The sequence below is a fragment of the Cyprinus carpio genome, chromosome A7, assembly GCF_018340385.1.
Source record: "Cyprinus carpio isolate SPL01 chromosome A7, ASM1834038v1, whole genome shotgun sequence".
NCBI classification, from domain to species: domain Eukaryota; kingdom Metazoa; phylum Chordata; class Actinopteri; order Cypriniformes; family Cyprinidae; genus Cyprinus; species Cyprinus carpio.
In genome coordinates, this window is record NC_056578.1 from 40,405,324 (window position 1) to 40,425,299 (window position 19,976).

At 32.7% G+C, this 19,976-nt stretch overlaps 1 protein-coding gene across 1 annotated transcript; it reads right to left on the reverse strand.

The window, feature by feature from the left end:
- Window positions 1-3,188: 3,188 nt before the first annotated feature.
- Window positions 3,189-19,974, reverse strand: ccdc149a (coiled-coil domain containing 149a). Its single transcript, XM_042761160.1, is given in 14 exon segments — window positions 3,189-4,055; window positions 4,058-4,121; window positions 8,952-8,999; window positions 12,018-12,037; window positions 14,321-14,397; window positions 14,630-14,774; window positions 14,920-15,004; window positions 15,128-15,200; window positions 16,951-17,123; window positions 17,304-17,420; window positions 18,200-18,307; window positions 18,377-18,415; window positions 18,496-18,657; window positions 19,786-19,974. Coding segments are annotated over 14 exon segments (1,560 nt in total). The 5' UTR covers window positions 19,837-19,974; the 3' UTR covers window positions 3,189-3,657.
- Between the last annotated feature and the right edge of the window lie 2 nt (window positions 19,975-19,976).

A 19,976-nucleotide genomic window follows, 5' to 3' on the forward strand; every position in this document is an offset into this window, starting at 1 on the left:
AGAGATCACGACTGAACTCGTGCTGCACTGTAACACGGGAAGTTCTGCTCTTTTTCTTGATTTTATGGTACAAAATCTGTCACTGGGGCGACACCCTTTCTAAAAAAATACAACTTTGTACCTTATTTAGCCTTAAAAGATTCATATTAGTACCTTTTTTTTTTCATATTAGTACCCAGTTTTTGTACTATTCATGTATGTACAGTATGTGTCCCTAAGTGTATATACACTTTAAAAAATGATTTTGGATTATTGGAGTATGTTTTATGAGAAAACACTATTTTAGTCTTTCTGCTTCAAAATTCCAAGTTTAATTTAATGTGTTGCTTGCGATTTCTATGTAATTATTTGTGAAATTTATACCAATTTCTGACTGAAAATAGAGTGAAAATCTATCTATCTATCTATCTATCTATCTATCTATCTATCTATCTATCTATCTATCTATCTATCTATCTATCGGGATTGCTCTAGTGTTTGCCTGATATCGTCAACTGAAAAAAATGATAATATTTTACTGTGTCTTGATGCATTCAAAGCTGTGAGCTTTTTTCTGATTCATTTACGCTGCACATGTCTGATGAGAGCTTCCATACTTTCTGGAAACATTTTGGTACATTTTGGTTTTCATGCCATTTCTTTATAATTATTTGTGAAATTTATACCAATTTCTGACTGACTGAAAATAGAGTGAAAATCTATCTATCTATCTATCTATCTATCTATCTATCTATCTATCTATCTATCTATCTATCTATCTATCTATCTATCTATCTATCCATCCATTTATCTGTCCATCTGTCTGTCCATCCATCCTTCCATCCATCCATCCATCCGTCCATCCATCCATCTATATAACTATCTAACTATCCATCTTTCCATCCATCCATCTATTCATTCATTCATTCATTCATTCATTCTTCTATCTATCTATCTATCCATCCTTTCTTTTTATCTATCTATCTATCTATCTATCTATCTATCCATCCATCTATCCATATATCTATCTGTCTGTATATCTATCTATCTATCTTCTATCTGTCTGTATATCTATCTATCTATCTATCTATCTATCTATCTGTCTGTATATCTATCTATCTATCGATCTATCTATCTATCTATCTTCTATCTGTCTGTATATCTATCTATCTATCTATCTATCTATCTATCTATCTATCTATCTATCTATCTATCTATCTTCTATCTGTCTGTCTATCTATCTATCTATCTATCTATCTTCTATCTGTCTGTATATCTATCTATCTATCTATCTGTCTGTTATCTATCTATCTATCTATCTATCTATCTATCTATCTGTCTGTATATCTATCTATCTATCTATCTATCTATCTATCTATCTATCTATCTATCTATCTATCTATTATCTATCTATCTATCTATCTATCTTCTATCTGTCTGTCTATCTATCTATCTATCTATCTTCTATCTGTCTGTCTATCTATCTGTCTGTCTATCTATCTATCTATCTATCTATCTATCTATCTATCTATCCTTCCTATCTGTCTGTCTATCTATCTATCTATCTATCTATCTATCTATCTATCTATCTATCTATCTATCTATCTATCTGTCTGTATCTATCTATCTATCTATCTATCTGTCTCTGTCTGTCTGTCTATCTATCTATCTATCTATCTATCTATTGCAGTACAGTAAATTGAAGTGATTCTGTCTAGACAATGATTTGTTTAACACTATTTTAATTATTTAATTTGTAATCATTGATTTAAGGTGTAAATAATATAGAATTTATAAATAATTTTTGAATAAATAAACATGAATGAAAGGGCAATGTGAACTTAAAGTAGACTCGGAAATCTCTTTTCCATTTAAAAAATGTAACCCTTAAGAAATTAATATTTGAATATTTTATCAGACACTTTTGCCTATTAAATGTTTTAATCATGGCTGCAAGAAGCACGCGGTTCTGTTTTTAACCGCTAGATAGCAACATGTTACATAGTGCAGATTAATTTTTTTAATGCAAAATATAATTGGTTCTTTTTTTTTCTATCACACCCTGCACAAGTCCATTAGCTCTGACTCCCATCTGTTTCCTAAAAGCCATTCCTTCCTTCCTAACGCCGTCCAGTGTGTCTCTGTGTGTGTAAAACTGAGGGAGATAAAAAGAGAAAAAGCTTGGCTTCTTTGCTTCTGCAGAACAAGCAGTTCAAACGTTGCCTTTTGACACATTTGCAGTCCATTCTGCACCAGTCTTCTCCTGAATCAGAGCACATGCATGTGTGTGAAAGAGAGAGAAATCAATTACTTGTTCAAGCATGCATTTGGTCACAATTACTCAACTTCTTATTTCAGGGAGATCAGAAGAATGTTTCTTTGAATGAAAGCTCTTGTGAAGAAGAAGTGTGCTTAATTGTACTGAATGTGCACTGGTAGTGTACTTCAAAACTTGCATAAAATATAATATTAATTAAATAAAAGGCCACTTAAGTGTAAAGACAGATGGTTTCATGGCTGTTTTAGAAGTAGGCCTTCATTTTTAAAAAGTGCACTTTGTATTAAAGTCAAATTAAAAGGTGTACTTCAAAGTACATTTTAAATCAGTTTTGATAATCTTTTGTAATGCTTTAAAGAAGTGCACTTATTTTGATGTGCTGACTAACAAACACTTGTAAAGTACTTGATTATAATTTTAACTGTATGTGTTACTTGATATTACAAGACTTGACATCTTAAGCCATTTTTCTTGATCTAAGAATCATTTGATATTTGCACTGGAAAACAAGACAAAAATACTATTTTTTTATTTTTTTGCAGTGAATGAGGCATAAAACATTGAAAATCAAAGGTTTTTTTAGGCTTCAGTATTGCCTATTGTATGTATTTCGAAATGTTTTATATATTTTTAATTCAGCAGCTTTGTATCCAACCAATAAATCACATTTTATTGTATTTTTTTTTTTTTTAGAAAACAAGACTTAATATCTTAAACCGTTTTGCTTCCCAAGTAATTGTATCTTGATTTAAGAATAATTAGATATTTGTACTTGTTAAACAAGACAAAAATACTAAGGAAATATTATCAACTATCAATTATATATATATATATCTATATATATATATATATATATATATATATATATATATATATAAAATTATTATTATTATTATAAATATTTTTGAAGTGAATGAGACATAAAACATGGTACAAATTGAGGGGTTTATTGGATTCAGAATTGCATATTGTATGCATTCTGGATGTTTTAAACAGTATGGATGTTTTATGCTTTTATGCAAATATTAGGTTTTTCTAAGAAAAGCAACTTCAGACAATACTTTGACAGTGACACCACAATTTTTTTATATTTTGTTCAAATAACAAGACGTATTAACTTAGGCCATTTTGCTTCTTAATTAAATGTATCCTGATTTAAGAATAATTAGATACCTGTGCTGGAAAAAAGACAAAACTACTGAGTAAGAAAATCACTTTTCTTTTTTTTTTTTTTTTTTGCAGTGAATGAAACATAAAACATTGATTTTTTTTTTAATATTACATACTGTAATGACATGTGGAAATTGTTTTGTGGGTTGTTTTATTCATCTGCTTTTTATTTGACCAATAAATTGTAACATTTAGGCATTTTCAAACCCTTCAGACCTTAATTTCCCCTCCTATATCAGAACAGAGTCACTCTGCTCAACAGGCTCCTTCTTAATGGAGGAACCATTCAGAATATCGTCAAAGCGAGCTCTCGGCTGCCCCACAGAGGCGTGAAAGTCGGCACTGTCCCAGGCGGTTTGCTCAAGACTAACTGGAGTTATTTGTGCAGGATCCAGAGCCAAAGCTGCATCCTCAGCCTCCTCCGCCATCAGACAGAGCTCCCCCAAAACCTCTCCCTCTTCCACAGCCGTGCCTCTCTCCGTTTCCCGACCGGAACGTGTTTTTGCGCAGACGCCCTTCACCTCATTAGTCTGTCTCCCGATGTCCTCCTCGATGTCAGGGGTGACAGGTGTGCCCACCTCCTCTGGAGCGGGCCACATGTCATCGCCAGCTGTGTCCTGTTCCCTGGCGACGGCCCTCCTCTTCCTGTCCTGTCATCTGAGCCAATCAGGGAGACAGAGAAGATGAATGGTCACTAATGCTAATGACACACAGCTGATGAGTGATTTACCACCGCAGTGAAGCTCACTTACAATTCCTTCTACAGTGAGTTTGCCGAGCCAAAGTTCAGTCCAGAGATCACTTTAGAGAGTTTGTTTATGCAGTGGTTCCCAACTTTTTTTATATATATATATTCTGAGACAATATTCAAAGATATTTCTGGTACTTCTGCTGTAAAGACAAAGCTTGTTTTAAATTTTTTTTTTATTTACAGAAACTAGGAGCGGTAATATAATAATAATAATAATTAAAAAAATAAATAAAAATAATGTAAATAAGTTACATTTTGCAATTCCATAAGTTTGATGGTACTATAGGAGTTCATACTTTTCCTTTAAAAATATCAATTTCTTATCAATTTCAAACTGATGAAAATTTTCAAAGCTGTATGGAAGCTTGTTTACACCACAGGAAGGAAAAAAGAAAGAACGAAAAGGTAATTGTGACTTTTTATCTCGCATTCCTTACTGAATTTATATATCACAATTCAATTGTTTTTTTCAGAATCGTGATATATAAAGTTAGAATTACAAAATATAAACTGGCAATTCTAAGAAGAAAAGTCAGAATTGTGAGATAAAAAGTTGCAATTACCTTTTTTATTTTTTATTCCATGGTGGAAACAAATAAACAGAATTACAAGAAAGTTATTTTTTTGAAGGTTCAGATCTCGCAATTCTTAGCTTTTTTTATATCTCAGAACTGCTAGAAAAAAAGTTTAATTATGAAATGAAAAGTCACAATTACCTTTTTTATTTTTTATTCCGTGGTGGAAATGGGCTGCCATAAATTGTATATTTATTATACCTCTAATCCTAGTATGTATTACTCTGAGCTTGAACATAATACTTATAAATAAATACATGCATACAATGCATAGATTATAAAACAGGTGGGGGAAAAACAGACTTGGATCAAATAATTATGATTTTTTTTGTTTTACAATTTGTTTTTACATGTTCTTATGATGTATTTATTTGACTAAAATACACTAAAAAAGGTTAACTACTATTTCTATTTCTATTGTAATATATTTTAAAATGTAATTTATTCCTGTGATAAAAAGCTAAATCAGGCATGATACAATACAATGATACAATGCTCATATTTTTTTTTTTTTTTTTTTGTAACACTATAAATTAACTGTCCTTTTTGATCAATTTACTGTGCATCTTTGCCGAATAAAAACTATGAATTTCTAAAAGAAAAAACGGCCAAAATGTTTGAATGGTAGTGTCGGATCAAACGGTTACCACAAAAATATGAAAGCAGCACAACTGTTTTCAACATTGATAATAATCAGAAATGTTTCTTGAGCAGCAAAATCAGACTGATTTCTAAAGGATCATGTGACACTGAAGGACTGGAGTCATGATACTGAAAATTCAGCTTTGATCACAGAAATAAAATTACATTTTACAAAACATTCACATAGAAAATAATTACTTTAAATTATAGTATTATTTCACAATATTATTGCTTTTACTGTATTTTTGATCCACAAATAAATGCAGCCTTGGTGAGTATAAGCAAATTATTTTACTAAAAAAAAACAAACAAACAAAAAAAAAAACTAATCTGACCAGTAGTGCTAAAACGAATTTTAATCTGCAATAAATTATTAATTATCATCCTTATAAATTTACACAGAAGGCACACATATTGAAAAAGCATTGTATCTGGAACACTAAGTATTTTCAAATGTCAGACAAGGAAATAAAATCAACACAAACAAAGGCATTGAGCTGAGAGACGAGCGTGACGTCTGCAACTTCTTGCTGCTGATTACTGACCCATATTGGAGAGCATTCAGCTGAAAGGTTAAACACCGCATGTGGCTTATTTGTGAGACGACAGGAACGCCAAATACAGCTTTACGCAGCACCATCCATATTTATGGAGCAGTGACCCATATCTGTGCAAAACACGCCCCAAAAGTTGGTGAATGTCAGCGAACAAGATTTCAGTAACATTTGCCAAATGCCACGGTATTTGAGAGGGATTGGACGGTCAGCAGGTCTGACCAATGAGAGCGAGCGTGAAGGGACAGGAGGGGTGGGCCGCTCAGAGAAGGAGCTAATTACAGCTCTGCAGCCTCTTGGCGGGACGATTAGCAAATGGCAGATTTGGTTACACACAATTACAGCGGGCTCACCTGCAGCGGGTCGAGGGCTAGTGTGTTTTCTGTGGATGGTGGATGGAGGACAGAGGAGCGGGCGCTCAGCGAGCGATGGCATCCACTGCCTCTCCTGTTGAACATCCACAGAGATGAGTTCATGATCAATTTACACTGTGCTAGAACTGTTATCAGTGCAAACTACCAAGAGTCAATGAAGGTGACAGACAGAAGCTCTTTGATATGAGCAGATGTACAACTTCACAATTAATGCAATAAAAAAAAAAAACACCTAAAAAAAAAAACAAACATTAAATGTGACCCTGGACAACAAAACCAGTCATAAGGGTCTGATAAGATTAATCATCACTGAAAGCTGAATACATAATACGCATCCCATTGATGCATGGTTTATTAGGATTGGACAAATATTTGGCTGAGATACAAACAAATTTGAAAATCTGGAATCTGAGGGTGCAAAAAAAATCAAAATATTGAAGAAAAAAAAATCACATTTAAATTTATCCAAATGAAGTTCTTAGCAATGCATATTAATCAAAAATTTAATTTTGCTATATTTACGGTAGGAAATGTACAAAATATCTTAATGGAACATGATCTTTACTGAATGTCCTAATGATTTTTGACATAAAAGAAAAATCAATAATTTTGACCCATACAATGTATTTTTGGCTATTGCTACAAATATACCCCAGAGACTTAAGACTGCTTTTGTGCTCCAGGGTCACAAATAAATAAATCTCACAATATTTAGTTTCATTTAAATTAAATATTAATTAAATGTAAATGTTAAACAAATTACATAATTTTTAATGCACACAATTTGTATTAATTTCCATAAATGTATAAATTAATATGACATTATATAAGATGATATCAATTTATACAAAATAAATTTAGACTGTATTAATTTTACATTTTCTTTACAATAATTAATTTATACTTAATTACATATTGTGAATATAAATATATTTTGTAAATGTAAAAAAATAAATAAAATGCTGTTGTTTTAATGTAATTTTAATTCTATTACGGAGTAGATGTGTATCTGCTGCAAATTAGGTGTAAAAATAAAAACATGGCCCTAAAGGCAGCAAAAACATACATTGGATTGTAAGTCTTGTGTATAAAACAATTTTACATTTATTTTAAAACGAATTAATATATAAATTAATTGCATATTAATTATTGAGTTAAATGTAAATACTAAACAAATTACATAATTTGTAATGCAAACAATTTTTAATATTTAAATTTTTCCATATATTCACATAAAATTATATTTATTAAAAATGACAAAATATGTAAATAGTATGCAAACAGTATGAAATTTTGTAAATATGTAAACAGTAAATAATAATTCAGTTTTTAAAATAATGTAATAACACTAATATTTTAATAAAATGTATAAATATGGTAAAATGATGTGTCAAATTAATTTAATTAGATATAAATACTTTTGCTTTTTCAATGCAAAATTCATGGATTGTAAACCTCTATAAAAACGACAAAAATATGTAATTTTGTAAAATAAAAATAATTAAATTAAATTTAAATTTATTTAAATGGTAAAGTATAACTTGATAAGTGTTTCAATTATTTTAAATGTAATTTTATTTTAATTCATATTATAATGATGTAGTTATGCAAAAATAAAGTAATATAATATAAAATATATAATATATATCTATATACTATATCACACACCACATATATTCAAATACACATATATACACAGTACACACACACCTATATCATACACACACACACATATATACATATATATATACACCAACATAGATTACATATATATATACACAGCATATATACAATATTATAATACAAACAAGATACATATATACACCAATATATACACATCTATAACATACACACACACACATATATATATATAGATGTATAGTAAAATAAAAAAAAACTATACAATTTTTACAATTTATTTAAAGTCAGTTTAAATCTATTATAGAGTAGCTGGCTTAAGATTAAGGATGTGTGCAAATTATGTGGTATAAAGATCTAATGTTGCATAAAATCAGCACAAAAATAGTGTCTAGACAGTGCTTTGTTTCTGTGTGTATAAAACGGAGCAAAAAACCAGCCTTTAACTTTATCAACATCATGACAGAGCATATACTGTACATGTAAAGTATATAAAATATTTATTTTAGATCACATTGTACAATCTATCTAATTCCATAGTTCTATATTCATACTTAATCTTCCCGTGTAGATGCATTATTTGCAGCATCTAACAGTTAAAGGAGTTACATGCAGTTTCTGTACTGCCTTCGCAGAACAAAGATGACACAACATGTGACGAGAGAAAATTAAAACTCTGGAGGATTTCATCCAAAATCTCACTGAAACACAAAAATCTACACAGCTCTCCCACACAAAAGGTGACGGTTTTATAGTGGTACACGTGGTGAAATGAATCAGACGGGCCACCGGAAGACTACAGCCGCCCTCATCTGTCTTCATTAGTACTGGCTGCATGCATCACAGGTTAATGCCATATGTTTCCCACAGGGGACTGAGCACTATATGCTGGAGCCATCATAACACTGTCTGATCCCTTTAAACACCGCTTTCTAGGGCCACTGTGCTATGAAATATAATAAACAGAAGAGCCACACAGTGAGCAGGAACTATAGCTGCACTGCGTTCGAGAGAACTTGTCAAACATGGATTATAAGCCTTGCATAGTGGCCACAAAATGTATTTGGATACTTAAGTCACATTAAGCCCCATATAAATCCTACTGCATCCTTTTTGATATGCACATTTCCAAGACCTCTAAATGATCAACATGATCAAACTTCGCTGAAAACCTGTTGCATACAATATACTGTCATGCCTTCTGTCATATGATTGATTGTTTATTCTTATGACGTAAAAGACCTTTTAATATAATTGTACAAACGTTCACCTTCAGCTGCGAAACCTTTTTTTTTTTTTCTTTTTAGAAAAACTGTGTATAAATGCAAGTATAAATTAATCATCAGGCTTTTAAGGAATGTTTGATTGTTCACCTTTCAATCGTCATTGTATTGCATTGCATTTTATATGTAAAAAAAAAAAAAACTACACAGCTTTGATTCTAAAACTATAAACATTAAAAAATCTTACTAACATATATTACTGGGAGATACAGAGTGATATGCATTTTATATAAGCAGTCTGATATATAGTACTGTTATAAATAGCTAACTTATTTACATTATACTATATGTGCCATAAAAGCCTGATGTATCAAATATGATACACATAATTATATATATTTATTTATTTTTTTCTGACTATCATTTAATATGTCAGGCTTTACAGGGTTAAAAATATAATTGCATTTAAATACCGAAATATCAAATCAGCTTGTATCAGCAAAAAAAAAAAAAAAAAAAAAACGACCCACAAATAACTTATTTAAACTGTTTTTGACCTCTCCTTGAGGTCCTTAAACATAATTTTACTGGATCATTTTTATTAATATCTTCCATTTGTGTTCCACAGAAAGTCATGCGTGTTTGGAACAACATGAGGGAGAGTAAATACTGACAAAATTTGCATTTTTGGTTGAACTATCCCTGTAGAAGTGTCCAAAGTTTCGGGAACACTTAATGTAAATCTACAGAAATGCTCCTAGATTGACAGCTGACAGCAGCCGTGGACATCCATACGCGTTCCTCGGGTTCGATTCTGGACTTCTCAAGAGAGGATTTATTTTTAAAAGGCACTGAAATTATGCTGTATGCTCGACTTTCTTTGTTTGAAAAGGTCATTGGTGTGTTATGGAGAGTGGTGTCTAAGCTAATTAAAAAGTCGGGCTAATTCTGTATGCCGAGCAGCATGGAGCTTCACAGAGCGCTGTGCAAAACAGGATGGATGGATGAGAGGCGAACCCCACCTGGAAGCTGCCCATCCATCCATTCATTCACTGCTTGTCCCGCCGCACAATGGGGAACAAAACCATCAAGCTTTATGGAAAAAATGAGCTTTGCGTCACGTCGTATGGCTCGGAAGCCACAGAAGTCGCTGCTAAATTCCTCTCGTGGTGACTTCTGGGAAACTTCAAACAAGAAATGATCTATCTGGCTTGTTGTTTTGTCATTGCGATGGCAGGTACAAAGAGTCGTGAGGGGAAAACAAGTTTAAGTCTGACAGGCTGTTCTGACGGGAAACAAGGAAACAAGTACAGCCTGTCACCTAAACAGACAACATGAAGAAAAAAATACGTCCAAAACTCTCTCTGGAAATAAAGGTGCACTCATTTTGTGTCCATGTTCCCTTGTAAAATAAAAAATAAAAAAATAAAAGTAGTACACTTTGGAATGCTTTTAAAAAAAGATAATATAGTAAAAAATATATATATACTTAAGTGAGATCTGAATATAATGTTTTTGGACACTTAACTGCAATGTTAATTGCAATTCAATCAAAAATGTATATAGTTTATATAGTTTATAATAAATGCATTAAGAGTGCTTTTGACCCACTTAAGTAGGACAAACAAAAGCACATTTTTTATATTTTAATTTCATAATTACTTCTATTGCTTGAAAAATATCAATAATTCATGGTAAACTATAAATAAATTTTTAGTGCAATTTCTTTCTGAATTTTTAAAGTTATGCATTTAAATTAGAGCTTTCAAATGATTAATCACATCCAAAAATAAAAGTTGTTAACATAACGATATGTGTGCATGCATGTATGTTATATATTAGATATATATATATATATTATATATATATATAGATATATATAGATATATATATATATATATATTATATAATATAAATACACACACATACAGTATATATTTTTGAAAATATTTGCATGTATAGCTGCCCTATTCTATACATTTATATTCTTTATACTATATATTCTTTATATATTATATATATATATATATATATAATATATATATATATATATAACCATAACATTCTACTTAAATATATACATGCATGGGTTTGTATTTGTATATACATAAATACATGCAAACATATATTGTGTAAACAAGAACTTTTATTTTGGATGCGATGACTTAAGTGGCCTTTTATTTAATTAATATTGCATTATCTGCAAGTACCGTTTTTAAAAATAAACTTTCAAGAACTGAAGTACAGAATAAGTGCACATGTTGGCCAATATGCCTTATACTGACACCTACTGGCATGGAGGATGCTTCAAAGAAAAGCAATAGTTACCAATGCTCTGTTAAACAATGATTTGTTTATTTTGAGACCAGATGTCCACATGGATAACAACATAAATCAAGGTCATGTGATCTCAACATGTCTGCCCCCCATGAGGACACTCACCCCATGTAAAATAAGTATTATTTTAGGCTCCTGACTGAAGTCTTCATCTCATGCGCATGCACATACATGTGTAAAATAATTATTATTTATTTACAAGTTTTTCAAACTTTTTTAATGAGGAAAAAACTAGCCAGTGCACCTTTAACTGATTTCTCCAGTTCATTTCTGCAAAGCCACCGACTCTGCCATTCGATCACGTTGTGATCCTCTCTCTCATCCACAAAGTTCCCTAATAATACCACATTCCCCAAATGTGTTTGTAATGTGGGCAATCAGTTTCAGTAATGGATGCTTGTCAGTTTTATGGCGGCTGAACGACAGTCTTGTGACATGTGAGCGTCTGATCTGTGCTTCAGTCGAAGTGCTTCACTGTCCTCTTGTGGATGGAGACTGTAAGCACTTCTCTTGAAGCTGGTGCTTGAATGACTATTTTAGAAAAGCAGGCCAATGCGGACACTTGCTAAACGGTCATATAAGCTATTAATGAAGGACATTGAAACTAAACTAAAATCTGTTCATTAGTGGTGCTTTGCCAAGTCAAGCATCACTATTACTGTTGTTATACTTAGGTTAGTGATCTGAAACAAAACTAACTAGAGGATTCCCCAAAAGTGTGTGTGATGTTACTTTTCTAAGTGATCAGACTTACAAATTTATATTAATAAATTAATATTAATATTAATTTATATTATAAAAAATATCATAGATAGATTTGACTTTACATAGCAATGTTTAAACCACTTAGCAACTGCATAACAACATACTGCCAACCACCTCAACACAATGTGTTGCACCTATAATAATGTTACACTATAATTGTCTTTGTCAGTAACATTGAATTAAAGGAATGGTTCACCCAAAAATTTTAATTTCCTGAAACTTTACCCACCCTCAGGCCATCCAAGATGTAGATGAGTTTGTTTCTTCATCGGATTTGGAGAAATGTAGCATTGCACGCACTTGTGTCAGCAATGGATCCTCTGCAGTGAATGGGTGCCGTCAGAACGAGAGTCCAAACAGCTGAAAAAACATCACAATAATCCACAGCACTCCAGTCCAAACAACTAATGTCTTGTGAAGCCAAAAGCTGCATGTTTGTAAGAAACAAATCCATCATTAAGACATTTTAACAGTTGTTAATATAATAATATATTATATATGTTAATATAATCTATAATCCATAATAATGCTTCTCCAGTGAAAAAAAAATCCATCCGTTGTTGTCTCTCACATCAAAATCTACCCACATATTTTTTTATAGCCGTTTTGGCTAGTAAACAGTGCTTGATCTGTGCACACTTCTCTCCTGATTCAGACGAGACAACTTTTCCACTGGAGAAAGAATATTATTGATTATGCTGTTTTTGCCACAAGCAATGGTTTAAAGTTAAAACATCTTAATGTTGGATTAGTTTTTTTACAAACACGCAGCTTCTCTCTTCAGAAGACGTTAATTGATAGACTGGAGTAGTGTGGATTATTGTGATGTTTTTATCAGCTGTTTGGTCTCTCATTCTGACGGCACGAATTCACTGCTTTGAATGCATTGGTGTGCATTTGTTGCAATGCTACATTTCTCCAAATCTGATAAAGAAACAAACTCATCTACATCTTGCAAAGCCTGATGAGGAGTAAATTTTCATTTTTGGGTCAACTATTCCTTTATTAATGTACCCATCAACCCAATGGATTTAAATACAATAAGAGAAGATGACAGTTCTCAGCGCGGTTCAGAAATTCAGCATCACTGTCACATGTTTCTGGCTGCTTCCTGACGCTGAGGAATAGCTGATGAGTGATTTCACAAATCGCTGTCAGTCGTCCCATATATTTTTGGAAGGAAACTGGCGTGTACCACAGACACTGACAAATGCAGCGTGAATGCATTTATCCTTAACACATTAAGGACACCTGCTAAATGAATTAAAAAGCATCATATCTCATCATAACGCTACGAACACTGCTTATTAATAATGAAATGTTTGAACATTCTGTGCTGATCCTTAAAGAGTGCTTGACAAAAGCTGCCTAGCTAATAGTTTTAGTCAATTCTGAACGTCCTTAATCAAGTCATAAGGGAGTCGTCAAAAGTGCTGATATTTGTAAACCAAGTGATTACAATACCAAATTTATTCAATAAAAACCTACAGCTAAAGGCTATCCCTTGCAAAAAGGTAGTACACTTGAGCATACTTATACTTTTAAAAACAGTGCTTATCACAAAAATAACAATTTAAAAGAATATGCTAGTGAAAATGTTTTTGGACACATAATTATATGTTAAATGCAAATAAAGTGCTTTGTGACCCACTTAAGCACATCTTTATATGCAATTTCATAATTACTTCTATTGTTTTTGAAATATGGTTAAAGTACTGCAGAATGTACTGACAAGCCCTTATGGTAAACTAAAATATAATTTAATGTAATTTTTTTTTGGAACTTGTGTTTAAATATATTTGAAATTGCACAATTATAAAGATGACATTACAATTTAGTACTTTTAAAATATATTAACTACAATATACAGTAATCGCTTAGATTCAATGCTAAGATTTTATCCTATAAACAAAAAAATAGATAGTCAATAGGTATACGGGTAAAATAAATAATTAACACAAGCCAAAAAAAAAAAAACAATTGTAACAAATGGAAAATGGAAAAAAATGTGATCAGCATTTAAGAAACACTCACCTGGGAGACTCCAAAACCCTGAAATTTCCAGAGTCTTCAGCTTTCTCTCCAAATCAGCAACGCGGTTTCCCAGAATTCTATAAAGCACAATAAAATTAACTCAGTACAGATGATTACTATTATAACATGAGACATATTTTTCTTATAATTTTGCGTATGCAACCTGCAGGTATCAAGATAAATGATATAAATAAAATAGATTATTCGAATATATTTTACAAGAAAATATTATTTATAAGTTTACTTGTAAATGTACAGTTTTTGTGATAAATGATAAAACAGTCAGTGCAAAAGCAGTTACAGACGAACCTGTTGGTCTGTCTTTGGTGCTGAACGATGATGTTCTTCTCATGAATGGTCTCCAGTAAGGCTGTGGCTAAAGACTTCAGGTCTGAGATAGACTGAGGTGTGGCTGGTAAACTGCAACCATTGTCCTCTGACAACAAACCCTGCACTGCAATCATCAGGAATACAGGTGTGAATTAGTCTACACAAGTGAATTCATTCATATGATATGCTGAATAGCAACATTTCTTCCCTTCCTTGTTAGTTCTGTTCTTTAAGCTTCTAAGGCAAAAGCAATCACATGACCCGAGCACCTTGTTTAGGAGAAAGGACTCCAGTAAGTGCTCTGCTGTTAGACTTGCCACCGATCTCAGGGTTTCTTCTGCGATCCAGAGCAGTCTATAAAATATCCAGGAAGACAGAGATATTGCAAATACAGTGAAAGATTGCAATGCAATATTAAAGCTGTGTAATGATTAAACATTTAAAAAAAAATGTATAAATCAGACTTCTCAGCCTTACCTTATATTTCTGAATGTTACTCTTCAACAGACTGACCTCCTCTTGAACTTGTTTGAATCTCTCTTGCAGGTATCTGCAATAAAACAAAACCTTTTGTTGCATGACAAACTCAAAATTGTGTAGCAAATCAAAACTGTGTTTAATTCAGCCTAAAACTCAGGGAAAGGGGATTTTCCCCCACTAAAACCAACTGAAAAATCTAGATAAAACCAGTTTCACATGATTTTTACATGTTTTTTTTTTTTTTTTTTTTCTGGTCCGTTGTGGTCACTAGCTAGTCATGGCTGGTCTAAATGACCAGTCAGCAGCTGAAGGGTAGTTAGACCTGATAGTCCACCTTAAACCAGCAACGAACCAGCTTCCATGTTTGAAAAACCAGTTTGAACACTTTAATATGGCCATTTCTCTTGTGGTTCTTCACTAGGGAGGCTCAGCACAAACATGAATGGGGGCTTTAATTTGACACAATATGATTTAAAAAAGACAAACATTAGCTAATATATATATATATATATATATATATATATAGAGAGAGAGAGAGAGATGAGAGAGAGAGAGAGAGAGAGAGAGAGAGACATATATATTTATGTATTTATTCATTATTTTTTATTTATTTATTTTTTATAAATTAGATATTTATGTGAATTCATCACATCAACAACAATCTGTATCTGGGAAATAACAAAACATCTGCAAAAAAAATCCCATTGGTTAAGAATAGGGGGTAAAAATTGGGAGTAAAAATTTTTATCCAGTGAGTTACTTACATACAGAAAAGTAGAACTTAATGGTTTAAAAAGTGGGATCCCTGAAGAACATTCAGCTCTTAAAGGCATAGTTCACCCAAAAATGAAAATTACCCCATGATTTACTCACCCTCAAGCCATCCTAGGTGTATATGACTTTCATCTTTCATGCGAATCAAATCGGAGCTATACAACAACAACAACAAAAAAAAACCTGGCTCTTCCAAGCTTAATAATGGCACTAAATGGGTGTTCTATATAGTCCAAAAGAAGTCCAATAAAGCGCATCCATCCATCATAAAAAGTGTCCCACACAGCTCCTGGGGCAAATAAAGGCCGCCTGAAGCAAATCAATACATAATTTAAAGAAAAAAAATCCATATTTAAAATTTTATAAACCATAATCTCTAGCTTCCGCTAACTGTCTTATGTGCGTTTATTACTTGGTTTGTTTTTAGAGCATGTTGTATTGTTTTAGTTTTGTTTAGTATGAACATTTGTTACAGGAGCAGAGGAAGCAAAAGTCTCCTCTTGGCTTATATCGAAATCACAAACCTCCAACCTTTTTTTTTTTTACAAATCTTTGGTTTGTACATCTAATTCGACCAGTGTTTTGCTTTGGTCTCTCTGCTGCTCTTCTGCATTAGTCACTTCTCACCGGATCTTACGCTACGCCTACATTGTACCTACGTTGTATTTCTTACAGCTTTCTATTACTTTTTAATATAACTCCGACTGGATTCGTTTGAAAGAAGAAAGTCATATACACCTAGGATACCTTGAGGGTGAGTAAATCATGGGGTAATTTTCATTTTTAGGTGAACTATCTTTTTAAAAACTTACTTTAATTGTATTTTTTTTCCTAAGAATTACTTACTTATTTTCTATTTTATCTATGGACAAACCTAATTTCTGTAAATGAAAAAAAAAAATGGTTTGAAAACAAATCTTATTACAGCAGATATACTAGAGGAAACCTAGCCTACATGTGGAGGCCTTGGAATCAAGAAAGCTGAGAACCACTGCATTACTCATACAGTAATGAAGATCTGACGAGAGACATTAACACTCCCTGACTTGTTCTCCATGCAGAGGGCGTCCACATCGATGATGCGCTTCTCCTGGCCTCCCAGGATGTGGTTCAGCTCGAGGTTGAGACGTTCAGCCTTCTCCTTAAACACATTCCTCTCTGCCTTTACATCCTGCAGTTCATCGCTCAGCGTCTTCAGACTGTGTTCAAGTTCTTCTCTTTAAAATAATAATATCAGTGGATATTCTCACAAAGTGCTGTACTTGAATTACTATCATATACTGAAAATACACCAGAGAGATCATGAAAAATATGAACTGAATTATTATTCACTTAAATTGCAAGAAGTGCAATAAAAGAGGATGGGAATCATATAAAACCTAATCGTATAAAGACGCACGTGCAGTGCTGCGTTCTCCAGCTGCCTGACCAGATCCTCGCGCTCATGAGCAGGGAAATGTCTGACCCCGACTTCATCGTCCCCAAGCCTCTGTTTGGTGATGGTCATTCTTAACAGCTATGAAGGGAAGAAGACAGCAGTAATGTGAAGAGCTTATTATATATTTCTATATCATTAGCTATGTTCCATCCATGTATTTTCATGCAAATTTTGGGATGTTGCATAAAAAAAAAATACAAAAATATAAAAACAATGGATGAAAACTCCAAGATGTGCATAAAATCTTAACATGCACCTAAAAAGCAACGCACTCAGCTGAGGTGGATATTTTTTTTGCACATAAAAATATAAATAAAAAAATAAAATACAATGCATATAAAATGCAAAGGAAACACAGTTACCAAAAAAAAAAAAATTTGGATGTGCAACAAAAAACCTATGTGACTCTGCCACAACATATCATGTGATTGCGTAACTGGCCTAACAAGTGGACCAATCTCATTGCACACCATCTCAAATATTGTTATAGGTGTTTTGAAATGCCTCAACCAAAGTCTGTCATCAAAATGATTTGGTATAATTACCTACCAGAACTATCTCACACGATTACACCCCCAAACATCAGGACATCCGAATGCAAAAATAACATAACAGGGTTTGTTTATTGTGTGTGGAAAAAAAGTTGCATGTTTCCTCATTTCCAGCAACTTTCTATTATTTTATTACTGATCATTATTGCCATTTTCACAGGAAGTGACAATGTTGTGCTACTGAACACATGGGATGGAAGCGCTGCTTTATTCACAAATGTTTTATGCAATATTCCAATTTTGTGCACAACTTAATTCACATCTTTGGATGGAAACATAGCTGTTTTTGAATAGTTTTATGGGTACCTTATTGTCTCCCTGTGTCTCGCTGAGTCTCTGAGTCAGTTCCTTTATCTCGTCAGCTAGCTTCTTATTTCTCTCCCTCGAATCCATTAACAACTGACCCAGATTGACCTGAGAAAGAGAGAGACAGTCATTTTCTGCAAGAACTTGAAAAGTGAAATATCACAATCATCAACTGACCTGATTACGTTTTTCCGGGGGAAGTGAAGAGTCACCATCCTGAAATTCATTACAAAACTATGAAGTTAAGAGACCTTTAATCACACATAACAATGCATAGTAAGCAAGCAGAGACACACAATCAGTTCTCTGTATTTCTTCTTCAAGCTCTGGTGCGTCTCTCGCAGCTGGTTGGCCATCAGTTTGTACTGGTCTCTCTCCTGCTGACAGCTGTCCAGCTCTTTGGACAGAATGAGGAGGGCGTCCTTCTTGCTCTCCAGCTTACGTTTGCATATCAAGAACTGCAGAAATAAGGCACAAAATAAAATATAAAATAAAAGTAGCAAAAATAAAAGCTAAAATAGTAGATAGATTAGACAGAAACACTGATAGATGGATGGACGGATCACTTTTTAGGACCGGGATATGACCAAACATTTTCATCATAACTGAAAACAAGAAAACGATTCAGCAAACCAATATTATTTCATGACATTTAATATTTCGGTTATTTATCTTTGCCTTTATTCAGAAAAAATATTAGCAAAAAACAAAAAATTTAGCTGATTTGACACAGAATGGCCCAATTATAATTCTCTCCTATACAAATTATAAAATTTACTCCATTTATTCAGAAAAAATATTAGCAATATATATATATATATAAAGTTTTATTTTTTTTGACTTATCATTTCACCAGTGGCTCTTCACCAACTTCAAAGATGACTCAAACAAGCTAAAAACAGCCAATTTATTGAAATTTGGTTGATTTGACCTGAAATGACCCAATTATAATTTTCTCCAATACAACTGATAAAATTTACTCCAATACTCCAATCTTTGTTTTATTTACAACCTCAATAAAAAATAAATAAATAAAAAAATTATATATATATATATATATATATATATATATATATATATATATATATATATATATATGTATATATGTGTGTGTGTGTGTGTGTGTGTGTGTATATTATAATAGAATGTATATAAAAATATAAATATGTTTTAAAGTGTCTGGTCAGTTCACCAGTGGGCCTCAGCCAACTTCAAAGATGACTCAAACAAGCTAAAACAACTAAAAATTCAATATGCTTCTAATTTTAATTCAACCTTTCAACAACTTTTTTTTTCTTTTTCTTTTTTTTTCGTATAATAACACTAGGATCCCCGTGGTCTTGGAAAATATAGTCCATTTATATGAGGTACTTTTTAACCCGTTTAAACATATCTAATTTTAGACCGTTTTGATTATAAAACAGACACTTCCGACAGCGCCAAACCTCTCCAACGGAGCACGCATCTGAGAAATGTAACAAACGCTTGTGTTATGTATCTTTGCTGCGTTCAGGTGGGTGGCGATGCAGTGCCATATGGAAACAGCCGTCATCATTATCATCATGTTTTAGTGAAGCAGCACTCACCTCGTTCACTAAACCTTGCCAGTCACTTTCACTTCGTTTGGACGAGGTCATCTCTGCCAGCGTTTGGCGATGATATAACGTTTTGCAAATCGCAACCTTTCGCGAGCTTTATGGATCCGAGAGCAGAAACTTCTCCCTTCCTTCCTCTCAGTGTCTGTTTACTCTCTCGGTCAGCTGGTGCACAAGATCCG